Source organism: Aotus nancymaae, unplaced genomic scaffold (assembly GCF_030222135.1).
Source record: "Aotus nancymaae isolate 86718 unplaced genomic scaffold, 86718_ANA_hifiasm-v0.15.2.pri h1tg000032l_0, whole genome shotgun sequence".
Lineage (NCBI taxonomy): Eukaryota > Metazoa > Chordata > Mammalia > Primates > Aotidae > Aotus > Aotus nancymaae.
The window spans coordinates 2,813,966-2,835,828 of NW_026988445.1; the positions used below are offsets into that span (position 1 = coordinate 2,813,966).

Below are 21,863 nucleotides of genomic sequence, written 5' to 3' on the forward strand. Positions count from 1 at the left end.
AAAGCATCTATCCACATACAAGGGAGGGGTTCACCGTGTATGTGCGATGGCAGTTATTGGCTAAAAGTCTGGGACAGGACAGCCACCTTTTAACCTAGAGACATACTGAGCTATTATAAAGCTGAAAGACAAAATAATTTGGATTTTTACAGCAGCCTGATTGGTGCCTGCCTTTTCCACATCAGCAGTTTGATACCTGAGTAAATGACAGTGGAGGAGGAGTGAGGAGGGGCTTGGAGCTTAATGAGGCTTATCGCTGCATTTATGAGAAAGCCCCATTTCTGTGTATTCTTCACTCCACTTACCTAGTGATCAGCCCTTTCAGGTTTCTTCTAATATTGACAACGTTGGGAATTTCAGACTAAATCTTCAGTATGATCAGGTTATGCAGGACTAAAAACTGGGTAGCAATAAATAGGCCTTAGAAAACAAAGCAAACAGGTTTTCCCAGGCACTTTCAACTAATACAAACATATACGTTGTAGAAAAGAGAAGATGTTAACTGTTTTCTCTGAAAAAAAGGTTTATTGCATATGGAAATCAATAGATATCTTTTACAAAAAAAGGTTAGAATAAAGATCTCACATTTGTAAAGGCACGTATGAAACATTTTATAGCAAGCACAAGGGCAGTGAGAACATAAACAAGGACCAATATCTAAATAAGACTTTATAAAAACAGATAGGAAACAGTGCAAAAAATACTGTCAAAGTCAGTTCTATACACCTCATAACTGTGTATACAACTGGCAAGCATAAGCTTATTTACTGATATAAAATAGCACATAGAATGGCATGCATAGTTTTATTTAAGGCTTTTCATATTATTAAATTGATAGGGAGTCTATACCAAAGTACAGTTGACATGAATATGGATAAAAATCACTCCCCAGCTTAGGGAATGTCCTATAAACATCTCCCCGCTCTCTCTGCTTACAACTACAGTTTGGTAGTAAGGAGACTGGGCTTCTTTCCACCTTTGCAAGGTAGCAAGCGGCCACCACAGGGGGAGAATGTGCTCTCAGGATCCCAAGTCCCAACCTGGAATGCATTTCTAACGGCAACAACATAAGAGATGGTGATTAAATGTCCAGGTCAGTCCACAAAAGCCAACCAGATCTGGCTGACGCAGCCCTTCATTCGGGCTGTGGTGGAGGTCAGTGGGCTTCTATGGGCTGACCTAAGAACCTTAAGAACAAACCGGTTTCTAAGTTGGGGATTTGTCTGTACATCGTTTCAAAATGAAACCTAATAAACGTAATTTGTTTTGAATGATACCAAAATTCACAACATTTTATGAATCAAAAGGAAAGCATCAAAATACTGAAATAAGGACCACAAGTGCAGTCCAGTGAAACAAACATGAGCTTGTTATCTGATGTAACACAAGTTACATAAGGGTACACGTTTAATAGTAATCTGCATATTTAAACCTTTTTTTCCACTGAAGTATCCTCAAGCACATTAATTAGCTATTGAAGGAACAAAGGACACACATAGGAACTCATCTCTTATGAAGAGCAACTTTATGTCGGAAAGAAGGTTAACGAATTTTTAAGATTCCACACAGTGGCAAGAAAGTTCAAATGAAACTGCAGTATAATTGTACAATGTTCAAGTTGGAAAGAAAAAAGGCTCTGAATTACAGCATTCAGTTCTATGCTCAAGAGCATAGAGCTCTGAGAGCCACCCTAGCTAAACTCAAAGCAGCATTCTTGAGATTTTAGCAAAAGGCTCTACCCCACGCCACAAAAAGATCCCAATCCAATCCTTTCAGCTTTATCCTCTACAATCTTTTGTCAGGTGAGATGGCTTTTGTGTTTCCCAGAAGGAGAAGGTTGCACAAGAAAAAGAAGATAGCTTACATACAGATTTTGGAGGACCAGCTAATCTTATCCCTTCCTAGGTAAGTTAAAATGGATCAAATAAAACTCACACGTTTCTGGGCAGCCCAAAGGTTTACCACCTGTTTCACTAGAATGCCAGTCTGTGTAAAGAGGCTATGATGAAGAAAGCATGGTCCAGCAGGGAGAAGCTAGAGACCAAGGGGTCTGCCTACACATCACTCTGCCAAATGTAGCCTCTTTCAATCTATATAAGTTAACCTTGAAAAAAATATTAAGTACTGCTGCAGTCATTGTTTTAAATAGAGCTAATACTATCTTTTCTTTCATTTCTTATAATACTAAGTGATTATCAGCAAGGGAGCAAAAGGGTGGGAAAGGGAGCTTCCTGCTTGCTGAAGTTTTTGGCTATTTTCATTCTATTTTTTTTCATCGGCCAGATCTTTTTTTTTTGAAACAAAGTCTCCCTCTGTCACCCAGGCTGGAGGGCAGTGGCATGATCTTGGCCCACTGCAACCTCCACCTCCCAGGTTCAAGCAACTCTCCTGCCTCAGCCTCCAAGTAGCTGGGATTATAGGAGCCCACCACGATGCCCAGCTAATTTTTGTTATTTTTTAGTAAAGACGAGGTTTCACCATATTGGCCAGACTGGTCTCGAACTCCTGACCTCAGGTGATCTGCCTGCCTTGGCCTCCCAAAGTGCTGCTTTGATTGTAGGTGTGAGCCACTGTGTCTGGCCATTTGCCAGATCTTATTCTTTGAAATTATACAAATGATTTTTAAAAAATTAAAATTACATTTTCTTTTTTTTTTTTTTTTGAGACGGAGTTTCGCTCTTGTTACCCAGGCTGGAGTGCCATGGCGCGATCTTAGATTTTCTAATTACATATTTTGGAGAGGTTTAAGGCAGTGATTCTCTGACGAGGCTTAACTCTTTTGTTGGGGTTGCACCCCCAGGAGAGGTACAGGAAAGAAAAAGTGTTCTCTATCCATAAAGCAGATAGAGAAATACGAAGAGGCAGCAGAGCCCTGAGTGAACAAGGTGCTCATGGAATGAAGAGGGTGACTGCACACCCCAGTCCCACCCGTTCCCCTGACCAAGACAAAGGAACACCAAAGGCACCGGATGTACATCCCAGTTTTGTGACCTGAATATAAACATGACTTGCTCTGCAGCACCTCTGAGATCACAGTGGAGAAGAATCAAGACATGCAGGAGCCGGGGCTGCTAACTCTGGAAGCCACATGGGTAAGCAGAATGCTCTGCTAACAAGCCAGGCAAGGAAAGGCTGCCAGTGGCAGGCGAGAGAAGATGGTGCTTTTGAGCAGCAAATCCAGGCAAATATGATAGACCATGCGTCATAATCCATGACATTCATCAAGCTCTACCTTAACGGTGAAGACAGTTTAAAACGACGAGCTAGGGTGAAACAGACTCCAACACTGCTGCAGGCTTTCCCTAGCGTGCCACTTGGTGGCTTCCATCACTCCGACATTACAGAAACGGAGGTAGAGAGTAGGAGGGGCATTCCAGGGTTCAGAAAATTATTTGTGAAACAAAAAAACTTTGGATAGCAACTTCAGGACTGATCCAAAAATCCTTCCTCTCCCTCTTCCCATTTACAGAACCTCTTGGGCAAGTTTATGGCACTTTTGGGAAAGAAAGGTCCTGATGGCCCAAAGTGTGGCAGAAGGAGCAATGACTTTCTACGCATATTCAGGCTGCCCAGTAGCTCCGGCCCTCCTGCCTTGTAACTCAATGTCCTTGAATTTATTTTTAAAATGGGAAGGCTAAACAAAGCTCCAAACAGTAGGAACTGATGCACATCCTCCTCTTTGCTGCACCAAATAACAATCATTTTCCAGTCTATGAAATTGACTGATGCCAGACACTCAATACTAGGCTCATGGACATTTTAACAGGGACTATCTTAGTTTGGCCTTGAGAAAGAAGGTGCAGTTATACTAAGCTGGAAAGCTAAGAAAGGTAGTCTGCTGAATAAAAATACTTACCTGAGTTTCTAAAAGAAACACAAAAGCTGAGAACAGGCAGGATAAAGGTTGAGTGCTGACTGGGCAAGCTGGTGGTCAAGTTCCACAGGGCTCCCTGAATAACACTGACTTCTGGACTACGCATTAGAGGTGGCAGAATTTGCCTGTCGCTGTTACTTTCAACAGATGCCATCTGTAAGGTCCTTTGCCCCCAAATGTCTTAGAAGCTTAAGTAAAGACAAGAACTATTTTGCTTCCTTGCTCAGAGTTCAACAGAAGTGTCAAATGCAGGTTAACATCTTACAGCTTTGTTTCCACCCTATAAGGCCAACTAGTTTGCCAACCATAAAGCTGTATGTAGGCCACTGGAAAATCTGTGCCGTCTCTATGGAAGACCCAAATTTCTCCACTTGGAAACCATGCTGGATGAGCTGTTGCCCTGCTCCTGAAAAGATGTCACTAAATAAGAGCACGATGAGTGTCTCAAAACCCATTGGCACTACGATAAAACACAGCAGCAGAATAATTGTTGGTAAAACCGTGGGAATGCTAACTTCCCACAAAGGGCTACTGTAAGAGTCCAACAGTAATTATGTGGTGCTTCTAGAAATGTCTTACTCTAGGAGCTCCAAAGAGTTATTTCTGACACTGAGGAAGAACACAGGTCTGACCCAATCCCATCCCTTGAATCTGTGCTCCCTGGCACACATCCTAGAATACCCTGTACTCTCCACCCACCAAACCCCACCTCAAGGGATTGACATATCTTCCCCAAATGAAAACCAGTAACTATACAGCTGTCCTTTACCAAAGGGGGCAATCTAGGACCCTCTGCAAATACCATTATCCATGGATGCTCCAGTCCTTTACATAAAATGTTATAGTATTTGCATATAACCTATGCACATCTCTTATATACTTTAAATCATCTCTAGATTATTTACAATACCTAACTCAATGCCTACAAATCACTTCTTTTGCATGAATTCAATGTAGTATTCAGCATGTGGCAAATTTAACTTTTGCTTTTAGGAACTTTGTGGGTTTCCCCTCTCCTCCAAATATTTTCAATCTGTACTTGACTGAATATAGGGATGTGGGACCCACAGATGGGGGGGTCAACTGTACTCATCTTCACCATCAAATACACCATTAGAGGGGGAAAGAGAGAATAGAAGTCACATTCTGCTTTTGGACAAAGAATACCTTAGGGACCCATACGTCATGTAACAAGTAGGCTGAGGTCAGCTAACATAGGCTGTACATCAGGAAAAGACAGCAGCTAAAAACCCCAACGTGATGTGCCTGATGGCCAATCGGGCCTAAGCCGCAGTGCACGATCACCTCTGAGATGCCCATGTCCGAGGAAATGGCCCATTCACCAAGTGATGCAAGGATCACTATGAGCAAGGCAGCAGGCTCACAAAGGCAGCTGGGCCACCTGGGGAACACCTTTTGTGTTCATAAGCACTACTTAAGAGAAATGACATCTGGTGCTGGGATCCACACTGTGTCAGGGGGAAGATATAGGTGATCCATGCGAACATTCTCTATTCGCAGAAAATACGGTCCACTATTGGAAATTTCATATAGGTCAGTCTATATTAAGCTGGAAGAATAATCAGCTGGATGAAAAGGCCAGCCTGCTGTACCCACTGGAGTTTATAACTGAAAAGCATAAGCTGAAAGAAGGCAGGATAAAGGTAGATGTAAGCCGTGGTCTAGTCCTACAAGGCCCACCCTTGGCAATCTACAAAGATCCTTCTTCAGGCTGATGAAAGAGGGGGCCAGAGACAGCCAAGTGACTCTTAGGAAAACAATGGCAGTTTAATTAGAATTTTTAAAAAACTAGTTCCTCTTTTCAATCTACAAAATTAAAAGTAAAATTCTCTCAATTTAAGCTCCTCAAAAGCTTATGATTCAAAATATTCCATATAGGTGTTTTTACCTTCCCTGATCTTGTTCAGTTCCGACTGAATAGAGAAGCTCATTCCTTTACTCCTATGTAAGGAAATCAATGTTTAACATCCCTTTTTCATGCAACTAAATCCTCCCTTACTTCCTGTCTGGGGAAAGAAGTGTGTTTCAATGTCTATGCTATCTGTAAAGGCTACCAGAGACTCTTGCTAAAAGGTGGTATATCTGGTACATCCTTAGAACCCAAGGAAACCGGACCTCAGCAGGACATTCCTCAGCTTAGCCAGTGGGCTCATCTCATCTCAAGGATGAAGACATCAAATTCAGCCCCTGTGATCCAGGGACCACAGTAAACAAGGATGAATACCTTGGGTCAATGTATCCAAATGAGTGCGGATGAAAGAAACCAAACATTCCAATTGGAAAACTTCAACAGCAGAGGCTGGAAAATGTTTGATGGCTTTGTTGTGAGACAGTAACTTTTTTTTTTCTCCATTTTCAATTTTCTCCCTTCAAATCCAAACTGCAGCAATAGACACTGACAGCTCTAGCTTCAGACTTGATACATCATCAGGAAATCATTCCAAAAGCTCTAACTAGATAACTAATTTAATACACTTTGCTTCAAGGTTTATTCCTTGGCTTGCTTCCCAGATATAAAGCATCTCTGGGCAATTATTATGCAGATGCCACTGAAAGGACTTTAAAGGGCTGCTGCTAATTTAACAGTAGATGTGTTGGCATTTACTGGAGATGTGAAGAGGAATGCAAAATGTGCTAAAGAACCAAAGGCATTTGTTTTTAATAGTGAAATATGTGGAACAACTTTTAAATGTTTTCTTTTGAGTTTCAATATAAACTCTGGCTAGGAAAGTTGAATATTAAACCTACTTCCTCCCTGCATTTTGTGTACTAAGAATATTCCTGTAGCATATGGCAGGAACAATGGATGAATTTCAAAGAAGCCCATGAGCTCTGATGACCTCAAAGAGACACCAGATCTATATGCTGTCCACATGAGATGTTCTAACAGTGCCCACCTTGGGCCTTAGAGATAAAAGATAAATACTGATGTTGGTCACCATGCAATAGAACAGTAACTGAGACCACTTACTAAAACATCCCTAACAGTAGAATATCCCAAGGATGGAAAAACCTCCAAAGAAAGGAAACAAATACCTTTTTGCCTATTGAGGAGCTTCTCACAATAAGGGTTATAAGCTCTATTCCACTGAAAATACATGTAATAAGAATGATTTTCTTTCCAGGACATACAACAAAACTCCAGAATCTACAAAGCTCAGATTACACTCCTTCACTGAGTCTTCAGACCTTGAAGTAGAAGACAGAGGGGAAGCCCTCCATCCCCCGATATTCTGAGTCTAAATACAGAGTACAGCCACCACAACACCTGGCCAAGTTGAAAATGAGAGGATTCATATTCCAAAGAACTTAATGGGGAATGCGCACCTGTTAGCATGCGGTGATGAGATGTCACAAAGGTGTACTTTTTCTGGTTGATTTGGTGCCCCTCCTTCATCTCTTCAGCTCGGGGGGAAAAGAAGCAATGAAGACAGGCATATAGAACTCTCACAGCAGTCAATTCTAAGAAAAAAAAACTGCAATTAAATTTTTCTTTCTATTACATCTAGTTTTCCTTGACAACCTTTTTATTTATTTATTTTCTGGAGACAGGGTCTCTCTGTAGCCCAGGCTGGACTGCAGTGGCAAGATCACAGCTCACTGCAGTCTGAAATTCTTATCCTCCCGCCTCAGCCTCCTGAGCAGCTGGGACTACAGGTGCATGCCACCATGCCTGGCTAGTTTTTGTACTTTTTGTAGAGACAGGGTTTCACCATGTTGCCCAGGCTCGTCTCGAACTCCTGAGCTCAAGCACTCTGCCCGCTTTGGCCTTTCAAAGTGCTGGGATTACAGGTGTGAGCCACCGCGCCTGGCTGACTAGTTTTTAAATTGCAGGTTTGTTCCTGGAACTGACCACTCTGGATGTTCCATATGCTTCCCTCCGCTGCTGCCTCTTCCCCGAGCTGAAAAGACAAGGAAGGTGTGGCATCAAATCAACCAGAAAGAGCACGCCCTGTGACTTCCCATCACCATGTACCAACGGGTGCATATCAAAGCTGTACTCAAGAAAAAGTAGACATAGAATGATAAATCTCCCAAAATGAAAGAGGAAAAATGTGCAAAACATGATTTATTGTGTATTAACCTAAGAAATTCAGAAACACACTGACCAATGAAGCCACAGGAAGAAACTAAGAACTGGGATTCACACTGAAGGTAGTTAATACCATAACTGACCAGAGAGTGGATTTTATGGAGCAAAGGAAAGAAGCAAAGGGCTTTGCAAATGAGAAATTCTACCATCGTTCATCAAGTGGCCCAAAATTTGGACTACGGGATCCTGAGTGGGATTAATTCTGCTCTTGCAGGCCAAAGCCTGAAGATAACATCAGCACAGTGGGGGCCACGTTTCATGTGTTTCCTGGCCAGGACCCCTGCCACGTAGCTAAATGCCAAACTGCTCCCATATATCAGCTTTCCCAACTGTTTCCCTGATGACCTTTCCAATGACTTAGTCACTGATGGAAAGATGGAACATAGCCAGCACCTCAACTTTCTCGTCTCTGTCCAGCACACCCATCTTATTTAAACAAAAAGCACTGATCATCAAGGCCCTGCGTGAAAAACATGATCCTCAAGGCTCTGCCCAACTCTTTTCTCTTTCTACTCTGGTCTGCTATCCTCTCTCAATCAGGGAAGAGCCTTAACTGCACATATGGCCTGGCCCAGAGCCTCAATGCCACCAGACAGGGCCCTACTGAGCAAACAGGAGAGGTAGCAGCAAATACCCAGGGTGCAGTCCCTAGCAGGGGACAAGCTCCAGAGCCCAGAATAAGGGGTGGTCAAGAAAAGCACAACACAGAGCTTCTCTTTCAGCCCCAAAGGCAGCAATTATTGCACCATAAAGGCAGTGCTGTCTTTAGCTGTTCTACCTTTAACTCAAGCATGGGGTGGGGGGGGGGATGTTGGGTGCGGTGTCGGGGAGAGGAGACTGCTGAGGATGAGGGCAGAAAAGAAGAAGAGGGAAAATTGTCCATCAAGGCTCATGAGCCCCAAAATATAAGAGAATTGTTTGTTCCTTCAGACCCTTTTCTTTATATTTCAGGATGAATTCATTTTCTTGCCATCTTTGCTTTGGACATAAACAATGCATGATGAATGAATTAAGCTGATGAATGAATTAAGCTGATGAATTTCAGGGTTGGTTACAAATCTGGCTGCAACTTCACAAGAGATGTGCTCCCTCATGCCTCCGTCCCCAAAATGATTCACCAGGAAACATTTCCTAATACAATGCAGATCAGTCAAGATGTGGTTGAAATGAAAAGTTCTCTATTATAAGGAAAACTGCATTATAATAATTCACAAAAGTTATTCCAAAGAGGAAAAAATAAATTATCTCATATAAAATAATACATGGTACGTGTGAATAATCTTGTCTCCTGTCTTCAGAGAGCCTGCTTGCTGCCAGCCACCTGCACCCCCGTGGCGGAAGCAGATGTTGTCTGGAGGTGACTCTCCTCCTGTGGAGCTGAGTCCCTCCTCCAGGAGCTGGATTAGGGGGATTAAATGAGTCTGGAGCTTTGGAGGAACTGGATGAGGACTTGGTAGACAAACTTGTACTGAGCGATGGTCTGGATCATGAACATCCTCTGCTCCCTGAGGAGCCTCAGCATCATGGGCACTTCCACCTTCTGCAAGAAAAGAGAGAAAGCACAAGGTCCTGAGACAGGAGGCTTCCCTTAGAGCATTCCTCATTCCCTCATTTCAGGAAGCACTCACCCACTGCCCATGCCCAGGTACAAGAGAAAGCAAGGGACCCTGCCCCGGCTGGGTTTTACGCATCAGTTTACACTAGCAACTGGAGAACCTGGCCATCATGTGTCACTGGTGGGATATTTCATTTTTAATTAATTTAAAATTTTCTGAGAGAGGGTCTTGCTGTGTCACCGAGGCTGGAGTGCAGTGGCACAGTCATAGCTCGCTGCAGCCTTGAACTCCTGGGCTCAAGCAATCCTCCTACTTGAGTCTCCCAAAGTGCTAGTGTTACAGACGTGAGCCACCACACCTGTCCTGGTGTATTATTTTAAATACAGACCAGTCTGCTGGATAAAAGATAAAGGCTGGAGTTAGACCTCACTAGACCTGACTGGTACTCTCAACTCCACCACAACCCAATGAGAGGATTTAAGACATCTCAGGGTCTTAGTTTCCTCATCTGTAAAATCAGGATAATAATCCTTTCGTCTAACAGCATTGTGGCCTTTCCCTAGTTAGACATTTCCTCAGCAATAACATGTGATATAAAATAACATCCACCTTACAGGATCAAATGATGAAACACATATCAAGCATTTAGTGGACAGTGAGTGCTTAATAAATATTACTCATTATTCCTTTTTTTAAATTTTTTTGAGAGAGAGTCTCACTCTTATTGCCCAGGCTGAGTGCAGTGGTGTGATCTCAGCTCACTGTAACCTCTGCCTCCCAGGTTCAAGAGATTCTCCTGCCTCAGCCTCTGGAGTAGCTGGGATCACAGGCATGTGCCACCATGCCCAGTTAATTTTCTGTACTTTTAGTAGAGTGGTGTTTCATTGCGTTGGCCAGGCTGGTCTTGAACTCCTGACCTCAGGTGATCCACCCGCCTTGGCCTCCCAAATTTCTGGGATTACAGGTGTGATCCACTGTGCCTGGTCTCAATATTCCTTTATTAACATTAATAAATGTTATTAATGCAAATATAATCTCACAGGATTGTGGTTATGATCAAGTGAGATAATTTAAGTGTGAAACTTTAAAATGTCAAAGCATCATCTCTGAACACCAGTCCTACTTGGAGTAAAAGTCTCTAACTGAGAACACCTTTTTTGAGACAAGGTCTCGCTCTGTCACCAAGGCTGAAGTGCAGTGGTGCGATCATAACTCATGGCAACATCAACCTCCTAGGCTCAAGCAATTCTCCCACTTCAGCCTCCTGAGTAGCTGGGACTATAGACGTGCACCACCACGCCTGGCTAATTTTAAAAATTTTGTGTAGAAACGAGGTCTGACTGTGTTGCCCAGGCTGGTCTCAAACTCCTGAGCTCAAGCAATCCTCCTGCCTTGGCCTCTAAAAGTCTTAGGATTATGGGTGAGAGCAACTGTGCCTGGCCTTGAGTCTTAAATGAGAACATTGTGAGTATTAAATGAGATTGCCTATGTGTGAATTCTTTGAGAATATATACAATGATATATACTATCATTAATGGAAGGAAATTCAAACAGTGTAATGGGTACTTGGGCAGACCAGTGGCTGTCACAGTGTCCTCTCTCCTCACCTTCACCACGTGTACCCTCCTGGACCAGCCAGGACACACACAGCTGGAGCACCCCTGAGCTGTGGAGGCCATGGTGGCCTCAGCACATTCACTCTGCTCTGGGAACTCTTACAGGGCAAATGACCCATGAAGTTTTCAAGGGCTAAGCAAGTGTTTGAAAGAAAATAATAAAAACTCAGCTGTAAAAGTTTCTGACTTTGAAACCTTTGAACCTTGAAAAATAATTTCAGTTATTTCCAAACTGTGTATAGTTATAAGATGACACATGCCATCAGTCACTCTTGTCTAACACCAACTAAGGAATGGCCATCACAGACTTGTGATGTTACCTGGGCTAGAGTCCAGTGGTGCAAAGGGACAAAGTCAAGTCCCTGCGTAATAAGAAAAGAGAAAAAAGGCATGTGAATCTTCGAATGATGAATCAAAATAAAGAGCCTATGTTACAAGCTTCTGTTGGTAACAAGCAGGTCTCTGCCTAAATTATATTGCAAAGTGACCAGTATAATGAGATGTGACCTACAGCCACCTAATAATGAACTTACTTTCATGTCTGATGAGGATTACTCTGTGGTTGGGCACTGAAGATACAAGAATAGAGAGAATAAGGCTGCTGCTCTCCCCCATCCGCCCAAGGCTTTAGCTGGGAGGCAGGATCACACTGATGTTCAGAGCACAGGTTCTGAGTCAGGATTCATCTGCTGCATCTCAGCTCTACCACTTCTTGGCTGTGGGATGTGGGCACATTACTTCATTCACCTATGACTCAGTTTCTCTTCTGTTATGTAAGGATACTGATATGGTCTGACTCTGTGTCTCCACTGACAGCTCATCTTGAATGGTAATCAAGATGAGTGTTGAGGGACGGACCTGGTGGGAGGTGACTGGAACATGGGGGCAGACTTCCTTCTTACTGTTCTTGTGATAGTGAATTCTCATGAGACTTAGTTGTTTAAAAGTATGTTGCACTTCCCCCTTTGCTCTCTCTCTCTCCTGCTGCCACACTGAAGACCTGCTTACTTTCCCTTGGCCGTTCTGCCACGATTGTAAGTTTCCTGAGGCCTCCAGCCATGCTTCCTGTACAGCCTGCAGAACTGTGAATCAATTAAACTGCTTCCTTTATAAATTACCCAGTCTGAGGTAGTTCTTTACAACAGAGTGAGAATGGACTAATACAGGTACTAACAGGACTAACCTTACAGTGTCACTGCAAAGGCTATTTGCGTTAATATTATAAGGCTCTTAGAATAGTGCGCATACATGGTAAGCACTAGACACAAGCTAGCTGTTATTATATTGTTTTCTTTTCTTTTTTTTTTTTTTTGAGATGGAGTTTCGCTCTTGTTACCCAGGCTGGAGTGCAATGGTGCAATCTGGGCTCACCGCAACCTCCGCCTCCTGGGTTCAGGCAATTCTGCCTCAGCCTCCCGAGTAGCTGGGACTACAGGCATGCGCCACCATGCCCAGCTAATTTTTGTATTTTTAGTACAGACGGGGTTTCACCATGTTGACCAGGATGGTCTCGATCTCTTGACCTCGTGATCCACCCGCTTCAGCCTCCCAAAATGCTGGGATTACAGGCGTGAGCCACTGCGCCCAGCCTATTACATTGTTTTCAATGTTGTCACCATCACCACTTCCTCCACTGCCACATCCTCCTCCTCCTCCTCTACCATCATTCCCATCTCAATTACCTGTAGGACTGAGCCTAAATGACAGTATATTGTCTGATATGGAGAAGTCTGGGGACACGACAAAGTTCTCCTGGTCTTCAATGAAAGGGTCCTGGCTGGCTTAAAGATTCACTCCCACAGGCTATGCTGATAACTGCCCCCAAGCCAAGGAAGCACAAAGCAGTTGACGCTTGCTCAATCTTGTCTAGAAGACATTTTCTCCTCCTCACTTTATGAAGGAGGTGTAACTTAGAAAAGCGGCAAGATCAAGGCATCTGCACTTCGGCTACTGAGATCCCGACCATTTGTAATTAGCTGTAGCTAGAATAGACAGCTACATCCAGGGGACAGAACGTACTGCAGACCATAAAATGAGTGCTTTCTGAAAAATTTTATGCATCTTAAAATGTCTCAGCTAACACTCAGTGACCAAAAGGACTGGGCCACAGGGAGGCTTCCCAGAGCAGCGGGGGGCAGCTGTCCCCACTCCCCACCGCACAGCTACCAATCTCATTGCAAGTGTCTGCATTTCATTGTTTCTGCTCAACCTTTCTGTGTTTAAAATGAGACTGAGAGGGACAAGTCAAAAAAAGGAAGGCCATTTCACTGACAATTAAAACTGCATGAATTACAGACTGAAATATAAGGTATGCTACATCCAGAAGCTGTGGAAGGAACGCAGTGGAGTTTGGACAGGAGAAAAATGGGATCCACAGTTTAATATTTATTTATTTGTTAAAATCTTTGCTTGAAAAACAAACAAAATAAACTAAACACGGTCTACTCTTCTCCTGAAATAGGGGCTTGGATCTTACTAGCCAGGCCTGAAACAGTATCAGAACAAAAGTAGAGCATTTCCCACTAACCATCTACCAATAGCAATCATGGGAAATAGGACAGATAAGACCAGCTATATTTGTGCTAGGGGAAGTGAAGTGAAAAATATGAGTCATCTTGCTATCTTTGAATATCAATGGGAACAGAAGTTCTTTTTGGATTGCCCACGTTCCAGCAAAGAATGTTCTGGCATGCAGTTGGGCACTGAGGAAATCCGCTATGTTTGGACACACCATAGAGCATTTAACCACCCCAAGCCTTCACCAAGTCCACAGGAGGCCACGCAGGCCAAATCCCTCACTCCAAACTGTTCTGGCTTTGATATGACTTGTCTGTGTTCTGCCGGACCAATAACATCTGGTGTTCAGCGAGCCCCCATGTCATCGCCTCGCTGAGGCTCAGCCTTTGATGGGTCTCCAAAGAGCTCAGAACAGAACAGTCTTTCATGTCAGACAAGACAGAATGGCTTCTTGAGTTGAAAAGGGGAAATGGGGAGCGGAGCACAGAGAACGGGGAAAGAAGAGGAGTGGCCAGGCCTTGTGGCTCACACCATAATCCCATCAATTCGGGAGACCAAGGTGGGAGGATCACTTGAGCTCCGGAGTTTGAGACCAGCCTGGGCAACATAGTAACACCCTGTCTCGAAAAAAGAAAACAAGAAAACAAGGGGGGAGTTTGGTGACAAAAATGATATGAGGGAAAGGGAAGGACAATTAGATGGGGGAGGTGATGATGAGGCCCTCAAGCCATGCACACACTGATTCCACCTCATCTTATTTTCTCTTCCTAGCAATGGATGGATTAAGACTCAGTGGCAGGTTACTCATTGTTCTAGAGATTTCTAATATTGACAGGAATAGAGAAGCAAACCATCAAAAAATCCTATGTGGGACAAAATGGTGAAAACTCAGAGGGCAATGACATTTCTGTTATGTAGTCCCAACTGATTCCATGATGAGCATTTCACTCAAGCTTTGTTTCATGTTTTTCTAACATTAGGCTACAGTTAGGATTGCCCCTCTTCCAATTTTTAGCAGCACAAACATTCCCACGGACAGACTAGAAGTTTCTCAAAATTATCTTTTCATAGGCAGAGCGTTTAAAAATCCTTTGAACATGTTTAACATTTGTTGTTTTTCTGGATGTTTCAATGTGACAAACTTTATGCAGCAATATTTAATCTGATTTTCAAACGATTCATGCTATTGAATAAATAGGTGTATCATCATATAAATTCCTCCACAGAATTGCAACGAATCATTCTGTAATTTAAGGACTACCAAACCACAAGGTTCCTTTAATTTTTCAAGCCATATAATTTGAAAACAGAGAAGAACCAAATCTTATTCAGCGTTTGGAGGCAGAGTGAAGACAGGAAATAACTCTGGACACAGACAGAGAAGACCTTGCTTCTTGCCTCGGTTCCACTGCGTAAGAGCCACGTAGCACTAGACAAATCACGTAATTATTCCTGGGCCTCAGTTTCCTCTTCTGTCAAACAGGAGGAGTAACATGTACATGGCTCCTTTACTTGGCTGATATGGCAGGTAAAAGCCCCTTAAAAATTCTAGTGTCCCATGTAATTAGAAGGGAGAAGAACTATTCCTTAGCTTTGACTGCTATTTATCTCACCTACACAAAATCAAAAGCCTCTCAGTTTAACTCCCTAGTCCTCCAGCAGCAAAGGAACGCCACACACCTTGTGTGCACAGGCTCAGTAGCAGCCCACTTCTGCATGGAGAACGGGTAGGGCAACCAGCTGATCCAAAGATGGGGATGTTTGTGTGCTCAAAGTATCTACTCTGCTCCGCTACACCACGCAACTGCCAGACTAGACAAGCAAATGACCCCCCAAACCTCACTCTGAAGAATAAAAAACATTTCCCAAGTAGACACATTTTCACCTAGGATTTAGGCCAGAACACATCCTAGAAATGCAAGACGCATCTAAACTATATGGGGTCAAATAACTCACCATGGAAAATTACCCACGATAAAACCAAAATGCTGCAGACTTCTGAAAGTAGACGCTGACTAAGATCACATTTTCTAAGTGTTTTCTATTGTACACTCTCATTTCTCCTCTTTTATCTGGGTATCTACACGGAGTAGTGGGAGGCCAAAAAGATAAGGCGGCCTATAAACGTCAGGAGAGAGGAAATTAACCACTGAAAATGCAAGGGCCCAGCAAAGGTCTGGCCAGGGTGTAGACTTGTCCCCAAGGTGGAGTATTCAGAGAGAAGCCCAGAATGACTCACTTCGTTATGCTCCAAGCAGTAGATCATCAGCTCAGAAAGAATGACCACGCCGGTCCTTCCCACCCCAGCACTACAGTGGACCACGATGGGCGGGTGCCGGTTCCTGTTGCCTTCCAGCATGCTGTTGGTATGGCGACGGACCGACTGGATCTCCTCCAAGTAGGCTGCAGGACAAAATGCAAATCCTGTCACCAAAGTCCTCCATGGCTTTGTATATAAGTTGGGGAGGGGGAGCGGAAGAGAACTGATGGTGAATCTGTTTTTCTTTTTTTTTTTTTAAGTGACAATAATTTACAGTTCTTACAAGACACTAATTATTTGGCTGGTACCCACTGTACAGTCCTGGATCCAGAAAGGACCAGCTGGGAGTCAATTAGTTCATGGGAGAATTTGTTCTTTAAATTAAATAGTTCTTTTTTAAAAATTAAATTCTGTTTTCCCCTCTGCAAATCCCTAAGTCCCCCAAGCAGATGATTCTAGACATTACTTACAGCAATTCCTGCTATTAACAGACTGGGATCAGAACAACTGCTAAGTCCCCTTGAAACGCCCGCCTGTCAGAGCCAATTTCTGGTGGAGAGAGAGCATCCATCTGCCCCTTCTTCCTTCCCCTCACTGATGAGTGAATGTCAACTGAGGCTTGACTTCATTTTTGGATTTTAAAGTAGACTTTGGGGAGTCTGCTTTCCAACATGGATTCCACGGGGCTAAGAGAATAGCCCAAGATGAACCCCCTTTCTGGAGGCAACATGTGTATGAGGTGGAGGGGTCATGATACCCCCCATGCCTTCCAGCATCTGCCTGGCTCAGCAGGGCTGTGCAGGGAGGGGTGTGTTCATGACTCCAATTAGGCACAAAAGAAAAATCACAGGATTCCAAGCCTCAATGACTTTTTTCACAACCATGACAAAAGAGAGAAGTATAGAAATGTAATCCTCAGACATTCCCCAAATCCCCCAAAATTAATTAATAATTTAGGTCAGTAGCTGAGGAGAGAAACAGGTTTAAAGGTTCTTGACACTCAGTGAACCTCGTCCTAAGGTAAAAGTGTAAAAAGACTCTAGGAGAAATGTTTACACTGTTGAACAGAAAAAAGTAGGCTTGAACCATTCAAATAATTTAAAAGCGTCTGTTTACAGACATATATAAAAAACCCATACTTTCCTTTATATGCTTACCTAATTATAAAATAATCTGAAGTGGTTTACCAAATAAGCAAACTATAATTATCACCACCACCACCACTAGTACTAGTACGATGATGAGGACTAGTAATAATTGTATTAGTACTAGTCATAGCAGTACTACTGGTAGTAAAATAAGATAGGACAAAACAAGAAAGAAAGAAGACGCCATGAGATGCATAGAGGGAGTAGTTATTTAGGCACCAATACGAGCTAGATATTGTGCGTGGAATCTTCTTTACAATTTTTCTGCAAGTGGGAAAAGACATTAGGCAACTGAGTGTTCTGTCTGACCAAAGGCACTATTTACATACGAGAGACAAAGCTTTACTTGAGCTAAATTTAAGAAGAAAAACAAAAGGAATGTTGGGTAATGACACTTTCAAATAGAGCTTTTCATGTAGTGGAGGGAAGGTCGATTCAAATGGATGTTTCCTCCATCAATCATATTAATAAAGTTCCTTATGCTGTAACTCAATAAAGACTTCTGGAGGGCAGTAAACAATTTGGCTTAGGTACTCTGCATCCAGGTAATCTAATTTCAACACAGGCAAAAACCTTTTAAAACCTAGGAGACCCAATTCAACATTTCTAATGCCCTGCATGGTATATGTGTATTGAGTTTCCTAAAAACATAATACTTACATTTACATTCTTTAAAAATACTATGTATTCTTCGGTAATGTAGACAGGGTTTCCTTAATTGGTTTTGATTTAAAAGACTATTCTTTCTTTCTTTCTTTCTATCTATCTATTTATTTATTTAGAGGCAGAGTCTTGCTCTGATGCCCTGGCTAGAGTGCAGTAATGCAATCTCGGCTCACTGCAACCTCTGCCTCCTGGGTTCAAGCGACTCTCCTGCTTCAGCCTCCTGAGTAGCTGGGATTATAGGCACCCGCCAGCACAACTAGCTAATTTTTAAATTTTTGGTAGAGACGGGATTTCACAGTGTTAGCCAGGATGGTCTCAATCTCCTTGTGATCCGCCTGCCTTGGTCTCCCACTGCGCCTGGCAAAAGACTATACTTTAAAGTGCCTTATACACTCATTGTTAGCTAATCGACAAACTGATCTATTTATATTATTTCCATTTTCTGCTTCTTGGAGAAAATTTTAATAAGTCAATTCGCAAGTGATCACCTGAAATACAACGAGCACTGTTAGGAGGAAGGGAAGTTCTTATTAGTATTTTAAGCTACAGATAATGACACATTTGACCTCAGGCAAATCATGAATCCTCTCTGGATCTTACTCAAAATCCTCTGACTCCAGTCATCCTTCTACGCTCTGCTTTCAGTACCAAACCCTCAAGTACCATTGTCGCTTTCATGGAAATGAAATGCTTTTATCGCTGGATAAGTACACATCAGAGTATTTGTTAAAACCTGTAAATGAGTATTTTTAGCTCTTCAAAACCTGTTCTCTCTCTCCTTCCTTTCTTCTCCCATTCTAAATAAATACCAAAATAAAATCAAGGTTTTGACATTATCCAGCATCTGGATGATGGTCCCTCCGTGGTGGTCACAGGTCCTCCTCTAGTGGGAGAGTCAACAATAGAGCAGGCACAAGGCTACAGGGAGCGTCCAGGGCTCCTTTCCAGCTGGGTAAGGAATGGGGTTTCCCGACAAGCACAGGACAGTCAGGTGAGCATGTGGAAAACAAGAGAGAGCTGCAGCCACCACTGAAAAGCAGAGGAGGGTATCAGATCTCATCTTTGGACAGCGATGACTGGCCTGTCTTTCCCTTTAGACTGGGAATACCTTGAAAGCAAAGACTGTGAACTCAGTGTCATCTCTGCCCTATCCAGTGCCTGGCATGTAGTGGGTACACGCCCAATTTTTGGCCTTTCAAATAAAATACTGCACATAATCTGGTAAATTAGTTTCTAATATAACCACTTCCTAAAAATACACATATATATTTTGTGTATATATGTGTACACAACATTTAATGAATTTAATGAATTAGTCTTTAAGCAAATCTCAGTTTCAAAAACTACAAGAGGGTTTCAATACTTCTTAGTGTTTTCATAAAAATATGAAAAAGCATGAGAAAGGACTGAGGTTTACCATTGTAGGGAAATATAGGGCTTGTGAGAATGCAAATCTTCATGAAAAATTTTCATTCATTTATTTAAAATTTTTTTTTTTTTAGATAAGAGTTTCACTCTTGTCAAATCTTCATGAGAAATTAATTTTATTTATTCATTTATTTAAAATTTTTTTTGTTTTAGATAAGAGTTTCACTCTTGTTGCCCAGATTGGAGCACAATGTTGCAATCTCGGCTCAGTGCAACCTCCGCCTCCCACGTTCAAGCAATTCTCCTGCCTCAGCCTCCCCAGTAGCTGGGATTACAGGAATGTACCACCATGCTTGGCTAATTTTGTATTTTCAGGAGAGATGGGTTTTCACCATGTTGGCCAGGCTGGTCTCAAACGCCTCACCTCAGGTGATCTGCCCACCTTAGCCTCCCAAAGTGCTGGGATTACAACATAAGCCATTACACCTGGCCTATTTTTAAATTTTATTTCTCCTTTTCTTTAATGTGCTAAAGTGAACACAACATAAAATTTACCAGTTTAACCATTTTTAAACGTACAGATCAGTGGCATCAAGCATATTCACAGTTGTGCAACCATCACCACCATCCATGTCTAGTACTTTTTCACTGTCCCAAACAGAAATCTTGCACCCATCAAATATTAATCCCCGGCTGGGTACGGTGGCTCATGCCTGTAATCCCTGAACTTTGGGAAGCTGAGGTGGGCAGATCACTTGAGGCACGAGTTCGAGATCATCCTGGCCAACATGGTGAAACCCCGTGTCTACTAAAAATACAAAAATTAGCCAGGTGTGGTGGCTGTGCCTGTAGTCCCACCTACTTGGGAGGCTGAGGCAGGAGAAATGCTTGAACCTGGGAGGCAGAGGTTGCAGTGAGCTGAGATCGCACCACTGCACTCCAGCCTGGGCGACAGAGTGAGACTCCACCTCAAAAAAAAAAAAAAATTGTAATCCCCCTTTGCCTCAGCCCCTGGAACCTCTCACCTAGTTTCTCTCTCTGACTTTGCCTATTCTAGGTACCTCATGTAAATGGAATCACAACTTCTGTCCTTCTGTGACTGGATTATTTCCACACAGTATCATTCCTCAAGGTTCATCCTTGTTGTGGCATGTGTCAGAATAATTACTGATTAATTGAGTAGCTAAAGGTCTGAATCAAGGTACAGCCAATTTGTTGACCACAGTCTTAGCTTATGTGCATGAAAGGTAAACAGAATAAGTGACATGTATTCTTCTTCTCTGTTCTACATAGTAACGAAGGAACATATATTTCAATGTTATGACACTTTTGCCACTTAAGAGAAAGCATCTTTTTTTTCTATTCCATCTCCAACGGATGGATTATTGACACAGTTTGTAATAGTCAGTCAGGTAACACACAGACTCGGAAGAAAAATACTTACATAAAAACCCTTGGACGTCCTCTGGGCAGCCGTGATCTGGCCAGTCAGTATACTGTAAATGCCACACTGTCCTTTCTTGCCCAGATAAAAGGTGCTTGACCTTCAAGCCCGTGGTTGCATAGCAAACAGAATCAGTTCGAAACTTTGTGGTGACCTTGAATTTGCCATAGGTGGCTGAGCTGTGCTTGGAACCCAGTTTGGGCCAGTATCGGTGGCTTTTGGTTCGTCCGCCCTCCTAAATCACACATAAAAGCAAAATTGAAAATAGCTCAAAGGAAGCTCCCATCCTCTTAATCCTAAGATGTGAAGACAGAAGAAAATGCAAATAGCTTCTAAATCGCTAGGCTCAGTAGCGCTCTGCAGTATCTACCACGGGGTAGATCCTATATGTGTTAATGAAGACCAAAAACTATGGTCTTTACAATGACAGTTACATCAGTGGAAAAGATAAAAGATTCACAACTGAGGTGCAATTGAATGTTAGACAGAGGTGCAAGTGCAAAGTCTAGAAGCAAGAACAAGCTTGGTGCATTCAAGAAACAAAGGTCTTCTGGGTGGCTGGAGTGTGACATGTGAGGGGCACGTGGTAGGAGAGGACACTGGAGCCTCACAGTCCACGGCGGAAAGCTGGGATTTCACTCCATGGGCAATGGGAAGTCACGCAAAGGTTTTAAACAAGGGAGCATGAGGTTTCAGCAATCGCTCTAGGTCACGCTACTCCTCGCAGATGTTCAGCCCAGAGCTCCTTCTGTGACAGCACAATGACTACTGATGTTGTCTTTAGCTAGTGTCAATCTCACATTTTTTTTAGCCCAACCAATTTGTTTCAGTTCAATCTACAACTAGAACTGAGAAGAGCTGGTCACATCACTGTTCTTTCTCCCTTGATTTTATAGTCTTTTCTGAGACTATGTACTCTCAACCATTTACACAAGGTCTATGTTTAAGTTTTGCACAGTTTTAAAATCCCTGGAGAAGAGGTGGCGTGTGGAGGAGGTGGTAGCTGAGGAGATTCAGGGCAAGAGTAGGTGGTGAGAGAGAAGGAACACTGAACACAGAGCTGCAGTGGTGACAGGCCCTGGGAGCCCTGATGGCTGTTTAGAGGAACCCTAATGTCTAGCCTCCTTGTAAAGCAACATGTCTTTGGGGAACACAAATTACCTTGCCTGGCTTCATTTGGTTTAATTGAGTCTCCCTAAGTTGGAATCATATCTCGCTCTTTTATTTGCCAATCATGAGAAAGCAGATTTACCTCAAATTTATATTTCTGCTGAGTGTATAAATCAGTTATGGATTTTAA

At 42.8% G+C, this 21,863-nt stretch overlaps 1 protein-coding gene across 1 annotated transcript in view; it reads right to left on the minus strand.

Annotated features, from left to right (window-relative positions):
* Nucleotides 1-8,067: 8,067 nt before the first annotated feature.
* PTPN14 (protein tyrosine phosphatase non-receptor type 14) overlaps nt 8,068-21,863 on the minus strand; it is a 191,116-nt gene continuing 177,320 nt past the window's right edge. Inside the window, exons 17-19 of the mRNA XM_021677356.2 lie at nt 20,564-20,798; nt 15,917-16,080; nt 8,068-9,528 (exon numbers count right to left, since the gene is read on the minus strand). Coding sequence (XP_021533031.2) covers nt 9,400-9,528; nt 15,917-16,080; nt 20,564-20,798 — 528 coding nt within the window. The 3' untranslated portion in view covers nt 8,068-9,399. The remainder of the gene's footprint in view (nt 9,529-15,916; nt 16,081-20,563; nt 20,799-21,863) is intronic.